This window comes from Eretmochelys imbricata, chromosome 17, assembly GCF_965152235.1.
Source record: "Eretmochelys imbricata isolate rEreImb1 chromosome 17, rEreImb1.hap1, whole genome shotgun sequence".
Taxonomy (NCBI): domain Eukaryota; kingdom Metazoa; phylum Chordata; order Testudines; family Cheloniidae; genus Eretmochelys; species Eretmochelys imbricata.
In genome coordinates this window covers 20,353,476-20,372,133 of record NC_135588.1, presented here as the reverse complement: position 1 = coordinate 20,372,133, position 18,658 = coordinate 20,353,476, and the positions used below count along the sequence as shown (strand labels likewise).

The window sequence follows — 18,658 nt, the reverse complement described above, 5'->3', positions numbered from 1 at the left end:
CTAGTTCTGATTTTAACTCCAATACCCTTTGTGGTCTTGGAAAATGAATTAACCTTTGTAGACCAGGCCTGGTTTACGCTTACAAATTAGGTTGACATACCTATGACATTCATGGGTGTGAAAAAATCCATACTCCTGTGCAGTACAGTTATGCCAACCTAACCTCCAGTGTAGAATAGCTAGGTCAATGGAAGCATGCTGCCATCAACCTAACTACAGTTGCTCAGGGAGGTGGTGTTCCTACAAACACAGAAAAACCCCTTCTGTCTGTGGTATAGGCAGGGTGGATAAAAATCAATGATTTTTTTTTTTATTTAAATCGGATTTTTTGATAAGTTTTTTCCTCAAAAAGCGTTTTATCTAAAAATAGTTTTAATTAAGATACATTGTAGCTCAAAGATATCTCATCATGGAATGGGGATTATAAATTCTAATTCTATAGTATGAGACAATATATTCATGTAATGTTGAAGAAAAGTTTTGTGAGTGAGTTCCAATAGTTCATGGATTAGGGACCCAATTTTATGGGGTTCCACAGGCTTCTGTATAGATTATTTAGGTTAATCTTTCTATCTACCCAATGGGACTCAGTGCTCAATCTAAAAGATAGCATCAGAGATGCTTAGTTTTGCCGTTCTCAAACTGTGGATTTGTCTCTCCAGAGGTAACATGCTTGTTAACACCAAAAATGTTTTTAAATAAATAATATACAGAGGTGAGAAATAACAGACCTCAACTCTATTGTCCCTCTGCAAATTTGTGTACACAGAGTCAATCCCTTACCTCTCTCTAAAAGTATAAAGTTTCAAAAAGTTCAATGAATAGAAGATTGTTGGGGGAGGAACAGATCCAGACAAGGAGAAGAAGTCTGGAGATAAATGTGAGAAGTGAGGCACATATGCTTGTTTTGTTAAAATATTACGTTTGCTGTTGAAGAAAAAAATCCAGAATACTTAACATTGTTATTTTAGTTAAATAAAACAATTAAAGCGTCTGTCTGGTGATGTTCTCCTAATATAGCATGGCAAGAAAATCCTCCAAATATTAATGATTAACCTGTTGAATTGGAGATAGTTCACCTCCCACTGACTTCATAAATATCTGCTTCAATTACCTTTGGTAAATGAAATAACCAAACAATCATTCATTTTCTGAGATAGCTGTAAAACTAATCTGAGAAGTTTTCAAAATAAATCACTGCTTAAAAATGTATCGTGTGTACCTTCTAAAAATGAAACCTACATCTCTCTCGGAGTTGTGAAGAATATGTATTAAGGTTACAAAAATCAACAAGAATGCAGAAAACCACGTTTTTAGGTAGAAAACCATGATTAAATCAAGTCTTCCTGACTAGTGATTTAAATCATGATTTAAATAAATCTGATTTCAATCAAATCCACCCTAGGTGTAGGCAGGGTCTACACTACAGAGCTATGTCAACATAGCTACGGCTCCATACCTATCCTGGTATAGTCCCTGTATTATAAATGTACCCTCAGTTTCCTCATCTATAAAATAGGAATGAAAATACTTGCCTCCATACAGGAGTGCTATATGGGTAAAAGATTGCAGACACTCTGAGGCTCTGCTCTATACATGCTCTTTTTAAATAGTAAATATCATTATAGCTCCAAAAACAATGTCCATTTAGCACTGAACTGTTTGAAGTCCAAGATTTGCTCCATTCAGTTTTGGATAACTGCTAGAAAAAAACCCAAGAGGACTGAATATGATATCTGATATAAGTCACTAGGGCTAGTAGGAAATGTTGTGTGACATTTATACTGCTATCCATTACAGAGCTGAATCTCTCAGCTTTCTAGTAATATAATGCATTTTTTCTGGGCCTGGAAAATTCTGAATCAGATGACCTTAAAACGGCATCTTTTCAATTGCCATCTTGCTTCTCTGTCTTCCTCCAATCTTAATTCCAGCAGCATATTAATGGTTGGTAACCTGTGAACTACTAGAGCTAGAAACCAGTGCTTTATACCATCTCAAAACTTGCAAACCCAACTGTCAAAGAGTATAAAGCAATAATATGTACCTAGCAGTTTGAAAGATACCATCTCTACAATCTTGTGGAAACACTGTCACTTCAAGTATGTATGTATACAGTGCAAATGGGCGCAACCTTCCCAGCCCAGATAGACTTGTGCTAGCAGGGCTTTAGCTAGGACGCTAAAAATAGCGTGAACTCTGAGGAGCAGGATGGAGCTCAGGTTTTCAAGCCCAGGGTGTCAGTTATTTTTAGCACCCTAGCTCCATTCTTTCTACCTGGGCTGGGAAGCTTGCCTCCAGCTAGCTGTATTATAGACCTACCCAGAGGTGCTTAGCCGGCAGATCGGTACAAACACTCTTCAAACCAGTAACAGTTTCCAAACACTGGCACCCACAACCTTGGCAATGAATACAAATTGATTCCTAAGTTTTGGCTTCCCTGCATGGTGTAACAACTGCACCTGTACTATGGTGGAACACTACACTGATCTGGTACATACTTTAGAAAAATCAGTGTAGACTGTCAAGAGGAGCACAAGGAAATCAGGCTGCAGTTCAGAATTATGATTCACCAAAGGTACTGGAACTCACATCCCCCCAAAATTGTATTTCAATAAAATAGGCATATTACAGTGGTTGCTTATACAAGACGCATGCATAGAGGCATTCCCAGTAAATAACATAAATTTGACAAACCTGGTTAAGTCACCATGCCAAGTTATTCAAAAGCCACACCAACAATTCTAAAAAAAGATGGCAAGGTTAGTAGCTACTGATCACTTCAACTGTCCCACAATAACCAACATCAACGAGATTCCAGACCTATATCATGGAGAATAAATCCCCCATATATGATCCAAGTCATTAGGCATAAAAGGTCCATATTTTAGTTCCCAACTAATATAGTACTGCCAACTCCAAGCATTCAAAAATCATAAACACCCCCCCCGCCCTCAAAATCATGAGTGGCTTAAAAATCATGAAATTAAAAAATAAAAATAAAAAAAATAATCTGGGGAATTTTATTTGTCTTTTGGGTCTTAAACCTTTAGGGTACTTTTGAGTCACATTTTCAAGTTCCTCTTGGCAACCATGAAGGCAGATTTGGGGTGGAGGGGGGAAGGGGAAGGGGAAGACAACTGCTGAGATTGTCAAATAATAATATGATTACTGGAATTGGGGCTTGAAGAAAAAACCAATCATGAAAGTTGGCAGGAGTTGATCTATCTTGTTTTCTCTCACTCTTGGGAAAATCTCTCTCACTCTTGTAAAAATAACTTTTGACTGACCCAGTATGCTTACTCATTCGATTCTAAAACAACTAAAGATGTCAATTTAATCTCTTCCATGCACAGGCAGCATTCTGTGATGGGTCAGAAATGACAGCTGTTGTTATCTGGCATTCTAACACAAGAAATAGACGACAGTTCTGACATTAAAAGGCACTATATTATGTTGTCTTTTTAGCCAAACAGCCTTTTAACATCAAATTAAGTTATATCCACTCTGACTTCTAGTTTCTTAACTTGATGGCTCATTAAGAATTGTCCACTTACATGAAGATGGATCTTCACATTGAAAACATACATTTATTTTGGAATTAAACATAGAAGTAACATGTCTTAGCAGCCATCAGGATAAGAACATACACATCTCTACGGGCTTATAGTTCTGGAAATGTCATAGGACATGTAATCACTGAAAATGTCATCACTGCTGGGAAGGGTGATCTTACATGTAAAGCAATGGACTGAGTCAGGAGAATGGAAATGCATAAATAATATTAAACATGCTATTTTTGAGATCTCAAATTTTTAGAACACACAGACTTACATTACAAAGAGATTTTTACTCACTAAAACATGTGTTCAGAGACGACATCAGTACCTCTACAACAATCAGGTAAAAGCCATTCTTTACACAGTTTTAAGGTGTCACCAGCATCAACTGTAGCAGTAGACAAGGATATCTGAAAGCCAGGGTGGGAGCACCCCAAAAAAAAAAGTAATTTTCAAGTATTTTGCTCCAAAATGCATTAATTATTTGTAATATTTCAATACACATAATTACCTACATTTTGACATCTTACAGTTTTGTATGTGTTTTTAAAATATTTCAGTTCACTTTTAGAGCTCCAATATATTTAATAGCATCAGTGGCAACACATTTTAGCCATTTCTTACTTCATCCTAGAAGGAAGTCACAATGCTGATTGAATGACTTGTGTAATTTTCATGGGAATATAGTGATGTCATACACAGAGGATTGTGACCTTTCAATGATTAAACAGAAGAAAAAAAAAAAGAGATGGGGAGGGGAAAAGTCTTGGTATAAACACAAAAATAGTAAAGCAAGTTAGAAGAGTAAGCTGCTTTTTGTACAAGTGCCTGCATCCAGAATCTTGCAGTTCTCCTCTGTGTAAAGGAAGCCTCTATAATAAATAGGGTTAGGCCTGATCTACACTACAGAGTTAGGTTGGCGTAAGGCAGCTTATGTTGATCTAACTCTGTAAGCGTCTACACTAAAATGTGGCTCCTGTTGATGTGACCCACCCACCACGCCAACTTAATAACTCCACCTCCCCGATAGGCCTAGTACTTAGGTCGACGCAGCATCAGTCTAGACACTGCATTGCTTACGTCAATTTTAGTGGCCTCTGGGAGGTGTCGCACAATGCCCTACTGTGACCGCCATGGTCACCATTTTGAGCTTTGTTGCCCAGCAGCCAGGTACACAGGTATACACCCTTCTGCTCTAAACGCTCATAGATTTCTGAAATTCCATTTTCTGTTTGTTTAGCACGGACAGCTCACCTAGCGACTGCCCAGCTGACCATGCTGGTTACACGCCGCAGACGTGCTCCTGCCTGGAGTACACAGCAGCTGGTGGAGCTCCCGTGTCTGTGGGGAGAAGACTGTGCAGGCACAGCTACGATCTAGCTGTAGAAACGTCCATATCTGCGAGCAGACCGCTTGGGGCATGAGGGAGAAGGGCTAAAAGAGGGTCCCGTAGCAGTGCCACATGAAAGCCAAGAAGCTGCGGCAGGCATACCAGAAGGCCAGGGATGCTAACAGTTGTTCTGGTGCCGAGCCGCAGATATGCCACTTTTACAAAGAGCTGCGTGCCATCCTCGGCTGAGACCACCCCGAAGAGCCCCGTGGTACTTCGGGGGAGTCAGAATCACAGGCCCCTGAGTGAATAGTGAGGAGGTGATGTTGGACAAGGGAGGAGTAGTATGGGGGACAGATGACCGGGGGATCCAGTGGTGCAGCCAGCCAGGACCTGTTTATTCCAGACCAGTCGAGCCAGTCCCTACAGTCCAGCATGGGCAAGCCTGATGCAGGGAAAGGAACCTCTGGTAAGTGCGCAATTTGCTTTGAAACTGCAGGGACACCTCTGTTCATTTACTCTTTTTTAAATCATGCTTGAACAGGTAGTGAAATAATCAATAGATGCAAAGTTGCTATCTGCTTCTCACTCCCTTGTACAATTAGGCCAAGGGGGCCCTGCACAATAATTTGTTTAAGTGCACTGGGATGTCCCATGAATCCTCCATAAAGATCTCGAGGAAACTTTCCTGGAGGTAGTCTGCAATCCTCTGCCCAAGGTTTCTGGGTGGGGCTGCCTTATTTCTTCCGCCACAATAGGACACTTTCCCACACCACTCAGCAATTACTTCAGCAGGCACCATTGCAGCGCACAGGCTAGCAGCATAGGGTCCCGGTCTGCAGACAGACGCATGCAGGAGCTGTTCCCTTTCAGCCTCCATTGCACGCAGGAGTGAGATCTCAGCTAACATCACCCACTGCCTGTGGAAAACGGTACCAGCATTCAGTTCAATTCCCCTAACCACATATAGTCATGCCCATGAGCTACCACACCCCCATTGTCCCAACTCGCCCCGTCTTTGGGCGGTATTCACCATGGCTGGGACTGCCGCTGTGCTCTATGAATCCCAAGGAGAAGTGAGAATGTAGTGCCTGTAACTTGTGTGGATGACGGGGAGTGAGTTCAGGATACCAAGTTTCCGTTTATCTTGTGAATACACTCTCAATAGTACCTCTGTGTACTGTATCTTTTGCATCTGGAAATGTGACCTTGAGGGTCTCTCCATCCACACCAGCGGAGCGGCTCAGTCAGATAAGAAGAAGAAGGAAGAGGACGTGTAGTGACATGTTTCAAGAGATCCTGCAAGCTTCTGGTGCTTCGGATACTGAGCACAGAGCTTGGAGGATCGCCCTCAAAGACAGAAAGGACAGGGATAGAATGGAGAGGAGAAAAGCAAAGGAAAAGGAGAGAGAGAGCAGCAGGAGATGCTAGCACTTCTCAAGCAGCAAACGAGAGATGCTGGAGACTCCTGTTGATCTTCAGGTTCAACAGATCCGTGCTCGCCTTCCTCTGCAGCCCATAGATAGTTGCATTCTGGGACCTCCCTACACACATTCCCAGGAAATCCGGGGCTGATGCACTACCCCATCACTCCACCCTGAAGGAGAGTACAGGCAATCACAGCCACACACACACTGACCTGTGAGAGATACAGTTGGTGTTTGTGAAATGAAAATGAATGTTCTTTCCCCTTCAAAGGTTCTTTTCCTTGTATTTATAAAGTTTAATTCATTTATAAATATGTCTGTTTGCATGGGTTTGGAATAAAAGTCTATTTATGGAAACTTAATTCATCTTTATTAGTTCACAACATATGCTGGGTGAGTCTGACATCATTCACAGATAATGGCAATAGGTACATTCATTTTCAATGTTATATTACTACACACTGAGCACTCATTATAAGGTTCATACCGGGGTTCAAAAAAACCAATGCCAAGAAGAGCACACTACAGCAACATACTTTACTGTGGGTCACTATTAAAATGGTCTTTCAAAGACTCCCTAATCAATATAGCTCCCTGTTGAGCTCTTCTTACAACCCTAGTATCTGGCTGCTCAAAATCAGCAGACAGCCATTCCACCTCCACCCTTCACCCCAGCAGAAACTTTTCCCCCTTTGTTTCACAGATATTATGAAGCACACAGCAAGCAGCTATAGCCATTGGGATTTTCTTTCCGCTGAGATCAAATCTCATGAGTAGACAGCACCAGCAGCTTTTCAAACAGCCAAAGGCACATTCAACGGTCATTCTGCACCTGCTGAGCCTGTTGTTAAAGCGCTTCTTGCTGCTGTCAAGGTGGCTGGTGTACGGCTTCATGAGCCACGGGAGTAAGGGGTAGGCTGGGTCTCCCAGGATCACTACTGGCATTTCAACATCCCCAGTGGTAATCCTCCGGTCTGGAAAGAAAGTCCCTGCTTGCAGCTTTCTGAACAAGCCTATGTTCTTAAAGATGTGTGTGTATGCAGCTTCCTTTACCATCCTGCGCTGATGTCAGTAAAACATCCCTGGTGATCCACAATGCTTGCAATACCATAGAAAAGTATCCTTTTCCGTTGATGTACTCTGTGGCAAGGTGGTCTGGTGCCAAAATAGGGGTATGTGTGCCACTATCACTCCACCACAGTTCAGAAACACCATTTCTGCAAAATCATCCAATATGTCCTACACATTGCCCAAAGTCACAGTCCTTCATAGCAGGACGCAATTAATGGCCCTGCATTCTTGCATCACAGCAACCCCCACAGTGAATTTCCCTACTCCAAATTGATCCCCAACTGATCACTAGCAATCGCCAATTGCCTTTCCACGGTCAGTGCAGCTCTCATTTTGGTGTCACTCTGCTGGAGGGCTTGGGAAAGCTACACACACACACAAGCACACCTAGGAATGTGGCCTTGCACATCCAAAAATTCTGTGGACACTGCAAGTCATCCCATACCTGCATAACAATGTGATCCCAACAGTCAGTGCTTGTTTCTAAGGTTCCGAACCAGCACTCCACCTCTGCAGCTGCTCTGTGAATCCAACAACCACCTTGAATTGTTTCTTTCTATGTCCCACAGCAACCTAGCCTGCAAGGAGTCATCATGTTCCCTGTAGCTCCTCTGGCAGCTCTGCAAATACCGCAGGATCAGGCGCGCCATGCTTGCAAGGCTCATCACAACAATGCAGAGCTTTGCAGGATCCATCCTTCTCACACAGATGGAGTGGGTTGTGGGGCTTTTGAAAAGAGGCGTGAAACATTATGGGATGGAGATAACATTATGGGTTAGAGAAAACTGCACCATGTTTCCAGTCAGCCCTGTGTGACTCATTTGCCCCCAAGAGGCCGTGCAAACCCTTCCCAAAATACTATGCGCTAGACGGTGGCAAGTTGCTCAGTGGGGTAACTACAGATGGTGCACTGCTCTCTGCATCAGTGCAAGCTCTGCTAGTGAGGACATGCACCACAGACACAAGGAGTGTACTGTGGATGTGTAAAAGTGATTTAATTATTGTGGCGGCTGTACATCAACGTAACTTAGGTTGACTTAATTTTGTAGTGTAAACTTGCCCTTACTTATGGTAACAGAGGTCCCTGTGCACCAAAATGATATGAAATAGCAACACAGAACAGAAGCTGACTGACCTTATAAGGAAACAAGTGATCACATACAACACCTGACAAGTTTTTCAATTTCTTTAAAAACTACAAGGCATGAACTACGCAAATATCAGTCTCCAGTTTGAAGAACCTGAATTTTGAATTGCAGCATACTGTGAATTAAAAAATATAAGAATTCTCTTCCTCAATTTCTAGGTTTTTGATTATAAAGTAGGAAGGGACATTTAAGACAAAGCTTTATTTGAATCATAAAATAAACTGTTTCCAAAAACATTTTGCAATGCTTGTATAATGGCCTCAAGAGAGTCAGTAATTTAGACAACTATGCTACTAGCAGTCACAAAAGCTACATTTTAGAGCAAGCCCTGCTTTGGAACAATTGAAACTTTCTCCAGTGCAAAGTCCACACACAGGCAGCAGTGTTTCCCTGCAAGCATCTAACAGTTTCATTATTGTTTAATCACCCCACCCCCCAAAACACCCTCCAACCATCTATTAGGCTTCACATTTCACCCGTCTCTGCAATTAGCCTAGAATGTCAGGCACATATGGGAAGAGTTTCCTGGATTCACATGAGAAAAAATGCTAATTGTCTAAACACAGAAGCCATTCATCCTGCTATAATTATAGAGATACTGATCATTCTAAAAAAAATTATTTCAGGACTCCAGGACCCATTTGTGCTCAAAATTACAAAACCAGGTACCTGTGAAGACCCCATTAGAGATGTGATGAATAAAAGTAGCTCACTGCAACTAGTTAAAGGACAAAGGGTCCACCAATCCAACTCTCCTCACGGGAACCACAGCAGAGTTACCAAAGTTGTGTTGTATCAGTTACTAGTTGCAAGGTACAATGCAGCTTTAACTTGCTACCCACCACCCCTCCCATCCAAAGAATTCCATTGCTCAGTGCCTTGCCTGAGCCACAGATATCTAAAGAGAAAAAAGTTCCAAAGGAATATTGACGTGAATGTGTAAGAAAACTATGAATGCATGATGCAAGCCTACAAAACATATCATCATTGCACATAAACCGAAAGCACTATAAATAACCTCTCATTAGCAAATGTTTACAGTGGGTGATTTTAACAACCACAAAACTGACTGAACGGTATGGTACGAAGAAGCGATTTACTGATACCATAGAATGACTGCTTTTAGAGCAGATTGTTTTGACACTGACAAGGGACAATATCAACATAAGCTTGATCTACATCATGAGTCGGCAACCTTTCAGAAGTGGTGTACTGAGTCTTCATTTATTCACTTTAATTTAAGGTTTTGCGTGCCAGTAATACATTTTAATGTTTTTTACAAGGTCTCTCTCTATAAGTCTATTTATTATATAACTAAAACTATTGTCATATGTAAAGTAAACAAGGTTTTCAAAATGTTTAAGAAGCTTCATTTAAAATTAAATTAAAATGCTGATCTTACGCCGCCAGCCTGCTGCCAGCCTGGGATTTCGTTCACCTAGGCCGGCAGCGGGCTGAGCGGGGCCTGCGACCAGGACCCCGGCTGACAAGGGCCTGGCAGCCAGAACCCCAGACCAGAAGCAGGCTGAACGGGGCCAGTGGCCGGGACCCCAGACCAGCAGTGGGCCGAGCAGCTCAGCCCACTGCCGGTCTGGGATCCCAGCCCTGCCCACATAGAGTGGGTACCTACCTTCTCCCTGGTTCTCGCCCATTCTCTTCCTCTTTCTCTGCACTAAGCTGAGGGTGGGAGTGCACTGAGCACAGAGCTGGGGGTGAAGGAGCAGGCTGGAGGTTGGGGTGTTGGGCCTGGCCAAGAGCTAGAATGACAGAGGGGGCTCAGGGTTGGGGCGGGAGGTTTGGGTGTGGAGTGCTTACCTGGGCAGCTCCCATTTGGTGCAAGGGGTGCAGGTGGGAATGTTTGGGGGGGAGGGGGGAGAGTGTGCAGGAACTCCCATTTGGTGCTCAGAGTGGGGGTGGGAATGTGGGGGGTGCAAGAGCCAGGGCATGGGGTGTGGCGGGTGCAGGAGTCATAGCAGAGGGCTGGGGGCATGTGAGGGGGTGCAGGAATCAGGGCATGGGGGGGCTGGGTCTGTGGGGGAGGGCTGGAGTCAGGGCTAGGAGTGTGTGAGGGGGGTGCAGGGATCAGGGCAGAGGGCTGGGGGTGTGGGCTAGGGTCATGGGACTGCTCCCAGACCCCTGCCCAGAGTGGCTCATGGCAGGGGGCTGGAGGGGACATGCCCTGATTCCACACCCCGTCCCCAAGGCCCTGTCCCCAACTCTTCTCCCCCTCCTCCCCAAAGCAGCGAGTGCGCTGCAGGCTCCGCTTCTCCCCCTCCGTGGCAAGGGCCATCAGCTGATGGGCAGCAGGGAGGGAGAGGAGGAGGGGCAGCAACCCAGCAGGCTGGGGGAAGAGGCGGGGGAGGAGGGAGCTTGCCTGCCCTGCAGCAGTAGCCAGCAGGACTAACCTTCTTCACCCTGCCCCCACGGGGGGGGGGGGGGGGGGGGAGGGCAGGCCAGGGCAGGCAGGATTTTTAATGGCACGCTGCTGCCTGCCGGGGTCCCGGGGGTTCGGCAGCGGGCTGAGCGGGGCTGGTGGCTGGGACCCGGCAGGCAGCAGCGTGCCATTAAAAATCGGCTCACGTGCCGTGTTTGGCACGCGTGCCATAGGTTGCCGACCCCTGATCTACACATACAAGTTGCACTAGTGCACCTAAGGGTGTGATGTTGCACTAATGTAGTTAAATCAATGCATTTTTGTGTGTGAGCACTCTTACATAGGTTAAAACCCAACTTACATAGTTTAGCTCTTGGGGCAAGCTAAACAAATGAAGGCATACCAATTCCTATTCAAACCTTACCTGACATAGGAAGTCAGTGTGGCTTTACCAAAAAAGGAAATCTAATTAGTATTCTAGAGCAAATTGAGAAACTCAAGTGCAGTAAATTACTAGGTACTCAATAGATATTGGGAGATCCTGAAAAGGATGCATCTTGTCTCTAAAACATGGGTGGGCAAACTACGGCCCGGGAACCACATCCAGCCCTTTAAACATTTTAATCCGGCCCTCGAGCTCTCGCCAGGGAGCAGGGTCGGGGGCTTGCCCCGCTCTGCGCATGCTATGGCTCCACGTTACTCCTGGAAACAGCGGCATGTCCCCCCTCCGACTCCTACAGGTAGGGTCAGCTAGGGGACTCCACACGCTGCCCCTGCCCTCCCCCTCTGGAGCCCTCACCTCCTCCTGCACCCCAACCCCCAATTTCGTGAGCATTCATGGCCCTCCATACCATTTCCATACCCAGATGTGGCCCTCAGGCCAAAAAGTTTGCCCACTCCTGCTCTAAAAGAAAAAATTTTTTCTAAAGACTTGAAAGTCACTAATGTGGAAATGTATCTTCTAGAAAAAAAAGCCTTGAGGAGTTTCCAGGAATTACAGATTGATCAGCCTCACCTCCAGTTTAGAGAAACTGAGTAAGCCTAACCAGATACCTCAAGAGAAAGGTGTATGATCCCCACAGTAGACAGCTGTAGGATAGCCTGCCTTGACATGAGGTTTCACCATGATCTCTATAGAGACTAGTTTAAGGCCTGAAACATTAGATTTAATATTCCTTCCAAAATATGTAGGCACTGAACAAACATTTAAATCAGTCCCTGCCCCCAAAGAATTTACAGTCTAGGTCAGCAGTGGGCAAACTGGCCCGAGGGCCACATCAGGGTATGGAAATTGTATGGCGGGCCATGAATGCTCACAGTTCCCAGTCAATGGGAGCTGCAAGGCTGGCGCTTGGGGCAGGGGCAGTGTGTGGAGCCCCCAGGCTGCCTGTATGCGTAGGAGCCGGAGGGAGGACATGCCGCTGCTTCCGGGAGCCGTGCAGAGCCACGGCACGTGTGGTGCAAGGCAAGCCCCGGACTCCACTCCCCGTCGGTAGCTCGAGGGCCAGATTAAAACGTCTGAAGGGCTGGATGCGACCCCCAGGCCGTAGTTTGCCCACCCCGGTCTAGGTTATAAGTAAATGAAACCAACAAACTTGGTGGGTTGAATTACAAGGCTACAGTATTACAAGTAATCAGTACATCTTTAGCTATGAAAATTAAAAGCATGTACTTCCAAAGCCAACAACAAAGACAGGGAATACAGGTTTGGGATGGGGAAGGGAGGAAGGAATTAGATTGACAAAATAAATGCATCTAGTATGCTAACAAGCCCCAGATAGTTTAAAGATATTATTGTATGGCTTTCTGCCTTAATTTTATTTTTAATCCTGCAAGCATAGGAAGAGAGGGTACGGGGACACTCCATTCAAAGGGCATGACTCTTGTGGAAACCTGTGGAAGTCTATTTCACCTCAGTAAAGGCATGGGTAAATAAACATTTATCCACAGACATAAATTACAGTGGAAGATATCTTTGCTTTCATTAAAGTCTGATTAATACTGACAGAGGAAATGCCCAAACCCCTCTGCTGTATAGTTAGACAGTTCCCCAACCACTCACAGGATGCATCCTGAAGCAGCCAGCACTGGCCAGTGTAGTAGACACGATAATGGATTTAGGTGGATCAATTTGTTTCATTGGACCCAGTTGTTCCATTAAAGCCAGTTATGTTTATCCATAGGGCAGCTTGCTGATATAACCACAAATCCTTCTCACCACCAACACTGTGAACACAGAAGTTGTTATAGGGACATAGTATTTTGAATATGAGAGAAGGGAGGGTCTAGAACAGTGGTTCTCAACCCACGGCCCAATCAGCACAGAGCTGTGGCCCATGTGACATTTTCAGGGACGTACAGGTAGAGTATATTGCAGGTGGGCTAAACGGTGGCTCACGAGTCGCATGCAGCTCTTTCACAGTCAAAGGTGCGGCTCCTGGAGCTCCCCAAGCACCCCATCCATTCTCCACCTTCAAGACTGGGCAAGGCGGGAGCTCGGAGCTTCTGCCCTGCGGCAGTGTGGTAAGACATGGGGCTTCTGCCGGGAGGGGGTTAAGGACTTTAGCCCTCGGGGGGAGCATCGGGACAGAAGCCCCACAGCCCAGCAGGTGCCGCCCCATAGGGCAGGTTGTGTGTTTCTTGCGGCTCTCCAACTTCTGAAGATTATTGTATGCAGCTTGGAGGTTCAGTAAGTTTGGCCACTCCTGGTATATTGTGTGTGGATGAGGCCCACCAAACACAGAGAGCTGCATGTGTATGCCACAATGGTAAATAGGTTGAGGACCACTGATCTAGAACATACAGGAAATAATATAAAAATATTGTTTGAACACAGATAGTTCACCCCCACTACTCTTCAATTTATTTGGAACTGACAAAATAAAATGGTACTAGTGAAAATTATTACACTGAGTAAATTTCGAACAAAACCAAAAAGGATTACTGTAGCCATCTATGCCGTATCAATTTGCAGTTAGTACAGCTAGCGTAAGAAAAAGAAACCCCCCACTGCCTTCAAACCTGCAGAAAGATAATCCTAAATAAAAAATTACTTTATTTTCCAATCACCAGCGTAATGAAAGGGAGTGCTGAAACTAGAGAAGTATTTCCCTTAGTCCAGTTCCTTATTGATCCAGTCAAGTGAGAAAGACCGAGTAATACAACTTAATACACCATAGCATTATAGTTCTCTAAAGAGAACATCTAATTAAGAATTGCACAACATGCTCTAGGACATAACATATACATATTCTGTGAAAAAAAAATTAGTGGCAATGCAGAGTCTTAGTAAACAATACATAAATGACACACACTTCCATCTCTCTTGGCAGATTAAACATCACCTTGCACACTACTAGAATCTGTGAACTGTAAAGCTAAATTCTTCTAGCTAGCTAAATTCTTATGTCATGCTTACCTCTACAGTATTGGCTTGCCTTCTGCTATCATAAAGATACATTAGATTAAGATACATGAACTGTTATGAAGTGCAAGAGTCCTTCCATGAATGTTCAAAACGTGTAAAGTACTTGCAGGTGCTTCCTTCCCCGCCCACCAAGTGCCTAATCTGTACAAATTCAGACTGGACTATGTGTAAGTGAGTTTTCAATGTGAGACACTTATGTACAATTAATCATAATACTGCAATGTTTGTTAGAAGCCTACCTTGACAAGGCATGTCATTACTTCCCCAGCAACACTTTGTCTAGATTACAGGAAAAAGCCTCTGAAGAACAGGCAAACTACCTTAACTTTTCACCTGGCTCACAGATAATGCCCCTTTGCCTTCCTGTTAACATTTCCATCGTTGTTTACACTTTAAGATAAATATTTAATTTTTGCCTGATTTTGTTTATGACATAAAAACAGGAAGGGTATTTCCACTATACGGGTAAAGTTATTCATTGAGAAACTAGTTTGGCTCCATTACATCAAGAAAACAGCATCCTGGTGCCACTGGCATTGTACCAAATGAGCAAGGACTTTGGACATGATAAAATGCACATGACAGCAAACAGTTTAGGCAAAATAACAACACTTGACACTTCCACAGCACTCCACTGTCTGGCAGCATTTACACATAGTAGCTAACTGAGTCTCAAAACCCTCTGCCAGGGGGTTCAGTGTCACTGTGGCCGTTGGACAAATGGGGAAAGCGAGGCACACAGAGAGGGAAGGGGACTTACTTGCCAGCACACTGCAGCGAGAGTTAGAAATACAGCAGCTCCTAACTCCCAGTCCCCACAAGCTCAGGCTTTACCCACAAGACTTTGTTAAGGGGCTCTCCAACCCTTCACCAACCCCTCCGCAGCAATACAGCCCCCTTCGCCTCACCCCCTGCCCAAGAGAGAACAAAGCCCAATGACCCCCCAACACCTCCCCCACACACTTCTCTCCTACCCCCCCGGGACAGCCCCCCCAACCCAGGCAGCCCCCCCACCTCTCTCCTGCCCCCCAACCCCAGGCAGCCCCTCCGCCTCTCTCCTGCCCCCCCCACCCCCAGGCAGCCCCCCCCCCCCGCCTCTCTCCTGACCCCCGCCCCTTCTGCCTCCCCCAACCCCGGGCAGCTCCCCCCGCCTCTCTCCTGCCCCCCCAACCCCAGGCAGCCCATCCGTCCCTCCTGCTCCCCCCAAAACCCCGGGCAGCCCCCTGCCTCTCTTCTGCCCCCCCAACCCCGGGCAGCCCCCCTGCCTCTCTCCCGCCCCCCCAAAACCCCAGGCAACCCCACCGCCTCTCTCCTGCCCCCCGCCTCTCCTGCCCCCCCAACCCCGGGCAGCCCATCCCTCCCTCCCTTCTGCTCCCCCCAAAACCCTGGGCAACCCCCCCACCTCTCTCCTGCCCCCCCAACCCCAGGCAGCCCCCTGCCTCTCTCCCGCCCCCCCAAACCCTGGGCAGCCCCCCCTTCTCCTGCCCCCCGCCTCTCTCCTGCCCCCCCAACCCCGGGCAGCCCATCCCTCCCTCCCTCCTGCTCCCCCCAAAACCCCAGGCAGCCCCCCCACCTCTCTCCCACCCCCCCAACTCCAGGCAGCCCCCCCCCACCTGCCCCCCCCTCCTCTCTCCTGCCCCCCCAACCCCGGGCAGCCCCCCCGCCTGTCTCCTGACCCCCGCCCCTCCTGCCTTCCCCAACCCCGGGCAGCCCCCCCACCCCAGGAAGCCCCCCCCGCCTCCCCCAAAACCCCGGGCAGCCCCCCCCGCCTCTCTCCCGCCCCCCCAAAACCCCGGGCAGCCCCCCCGCCTCTCTCCCGCCCCCCGTCCCCCTCACCTGCTCTGCCCCTCGCTCCCGGGAGGGGGTGTCTCTGGTATCACCCGGCCCGGGCCGTCCCCTCCGGCGAGGGCGGGGGGAGGGGGAGGGGAGGGGAAGGGCGCTGGCGCCTGCATCGAACCTCCCCCTCCGCACCGCGCGGCGGCGGCGCTATGACAACTCCCCACCCCGGCGCCGCCAGCCAAAGAGACGTGGGCCAGAGCGGTGGAAGCCAGCGAGAGGAGGGCTAGAGCGGCCTCTCGGCCCTGCCGGCCGGCGCCGCCACAGCGACCGCTGGTGGGGAGGCGGGGGCAGCGCAACTCAGGCCGGGAGTGGTGCTTAGACCATGAGGGCGGAAATAACTCGTCCCTGGGACAGAGGGTTCGAATCCCGCCCGAGGCAGGGGCGGGTCCCCTCACCTAGCTAGCAAGTGTGAAAAATCAGGAATTCTTTCAGGGAGTGGGGTAGAGTTGCTTATATAAAATAAAGCCCCTAATATTGGAACATCTGGTCACCCTAGCCTCACCCCACTACAGAGCCTGGTGCCAGGGTCCCCTCACCTTGTAAATCCCACCCTTGGACTCCAAGAGCAAAGTCCCAGGCCCGACCTAGCTGGAGCTTCATAACCCTGGGCAGGGCCCTGTTTCAGGATCAAATCTGAATGGCCCCAGGCAGAGTCCAGGTTCCAACATCATCCCGTGAAGCAGGGCCTGGGTCTAAGATCTGACGCCCCTGACCCGTGGGACATGGATCTGGGTTCAAACATTTACCCAAGCAAGAGCTGGCTTAGGGTTTGAATCCCTGCATGGGACTCAACTGGGGGAATAAATCTGAACCCAAGACCAGCCCTGCTGGGGGTTCAGATCCTGGCCGGAGTCACAGCTGCTCTTCCTTCTCTTTGATGCATTGAGTTCCACTGCGATTACTGTTTCTGGCTTTTGGGGGGCAAAGAGTGAGATCATGTCTGCTCTGGGTGCATATTAAAAATCCCTGGCCACTTTGCAGTTTTCCACTAACTTGCAGCTGTATGCACATATCACAGTGGTGGAGTGCTATTGAGTCCTCCCTGCAGAAAGGTACTGTCAAGTACATACAAGATAATCTCACTTCTATGAGATATTTGACCATCTTGTTTGCCCTAGCAGCCTCCAGCCATAGCAGCTCCCATCAGATTTGTTTCAGTTGATAGGGATGTCTCAGAATGCATTTTTCACTCTGTTTTCAATTTCATCTCCTGCATTTGGAAAACTATCTAAGGTGCCTTATCTCCCTCTGTATAAGGAACACACTGCATAGCTTGCATTAGAGGAGAGCTGGGTGTAGGCACCAAGATGCTTAGCCAGATTCTCATTATATTTAGGACACAAGCCATGTTCAACCATGATTTCATTATAAATGTAGGGAAAGTCAACTTTGGTTGGAAGTCATGCTTTGCCACACGGCTCTGGCTGCTGAATCCAAGATCCTGCCTCTTGCACTGACCCCTACCTTTCAGCTGAAGGCAAGACCCTATAACCATAACATCACTGATAAAACCATACATGCCACTTACATCACACTTTACCTCTTCAAAGTGCTTGAAATGCAGCCAGAAGACTCAGGACATTATCTCTGTCATGAAACTCGCCCCCGTTATTTACCTCACAGCCAACACTAAGAAGGTAGGAACTGCCCCACTCTAAGCGATGGTCTGTCTAGTCCAGTATTCTGCCGTCAGCAGCAGCCTGTCTCTGTTGCTTCAGAGGAAGGCATAAAACACCAAATCGGCTCTGTACGCTGATCCAGGAAGGATATTTCTTCCTGACCCCTTCTGGTAAGCAGCTTATTCCCTGAAGTGTAAGGATTGATAGCTTGTAGCAGTATAGCTCGGCTTTATGCAGTTTAAGCCTTCTCTGCTTAGCAATTTCCTCCAAACCTTTTGCATCACAGCTCCATGATTGTGAAACATACTCTGAGAACTAGCAGTTGCTTCGAGTTTCTTCTTCATTTCCTTGCTTCTGAATATTTGCATATGTTCTGCCCCAGTTGGGGGCATGAGATGAGTCACTACAGTCATCCATAGTGTGGGGAAGCTGTGAAATCAAACTATTGCAACAGGGCTTAGGGCCTTTGGAAGAAGGAGACAGGAAAGGAAGGACAGAACTCTTCCAATCTCCCCTTGCCTCTCTGCCTACTTCCCACCCACCCACTCACTCACTCAAAATAGCCACCCTGACATTTGGAGGCGGTCTTTCATAGAGCTCCTCATGTCCACCCCTCTGTTCTCCCCCTATCTCCCACCACACATCCCCTACTTCCCAACCCACTCATTCCCCACAGTCCACGCTCTCCAGTTTCTTCTGGAAGGAAAAGGCCTGGGTAGGGACCGTCGAATCGTGGAAGTCAACGAATGGCTACGCAGGTGGTGTCGGAGAGAAGGCTTTGGATTCTTTGACCATGGAATGGTGTTCCATGAAGGAGGAGTGCTGGGCAGAGACGGGCTCCATCTTACGAAGAGAGGGAAGAG

General features: G+C 47.0%; 1 protein-coding gene across 7 annotated transcripts in view; it reads right to left on the bottom strand.

Annotated features, from left to right (window-relative positions):
* The window catches only part of RFFL (ring finger and FYVE like domain containing E3 ubiquitin protein ligase), a 79,937-nt gene extending 63,613 nt beyond the window's left edge, over nucleotides 1-16,324 (bottom strand). For 2 of the 7 annotated variants that reach the window (XM_077836700.1, XM_077836701.1), the window contains exon 1: nucleotides 16,174-16,324. In XM_077836700.1, the coding sequence (XP_077692826.1) occupies nucleotides 16,174-16,289 (116 nt within the window). In that variant the 5' untranslated portion in view covers nucleotides 16,290-16,324. Of the gene's footprint in view, nucleotides 1-2,697; nucleotides 2,745-3,857; nucleotides 3,971-12,972; nucleotides 13,103-15,097; nucleotides 15,159-16,173 lie in introns of those variants that run through there. The other 5 variants (XM_077836702.1, XM_077836703.1, XM_077836705.1 and 2 more) reach the window with 5 other exon arrangements.
* Between the last annotated feature and the right edge of the window lie 2,334 nt (nucleotides 16,325-18,658).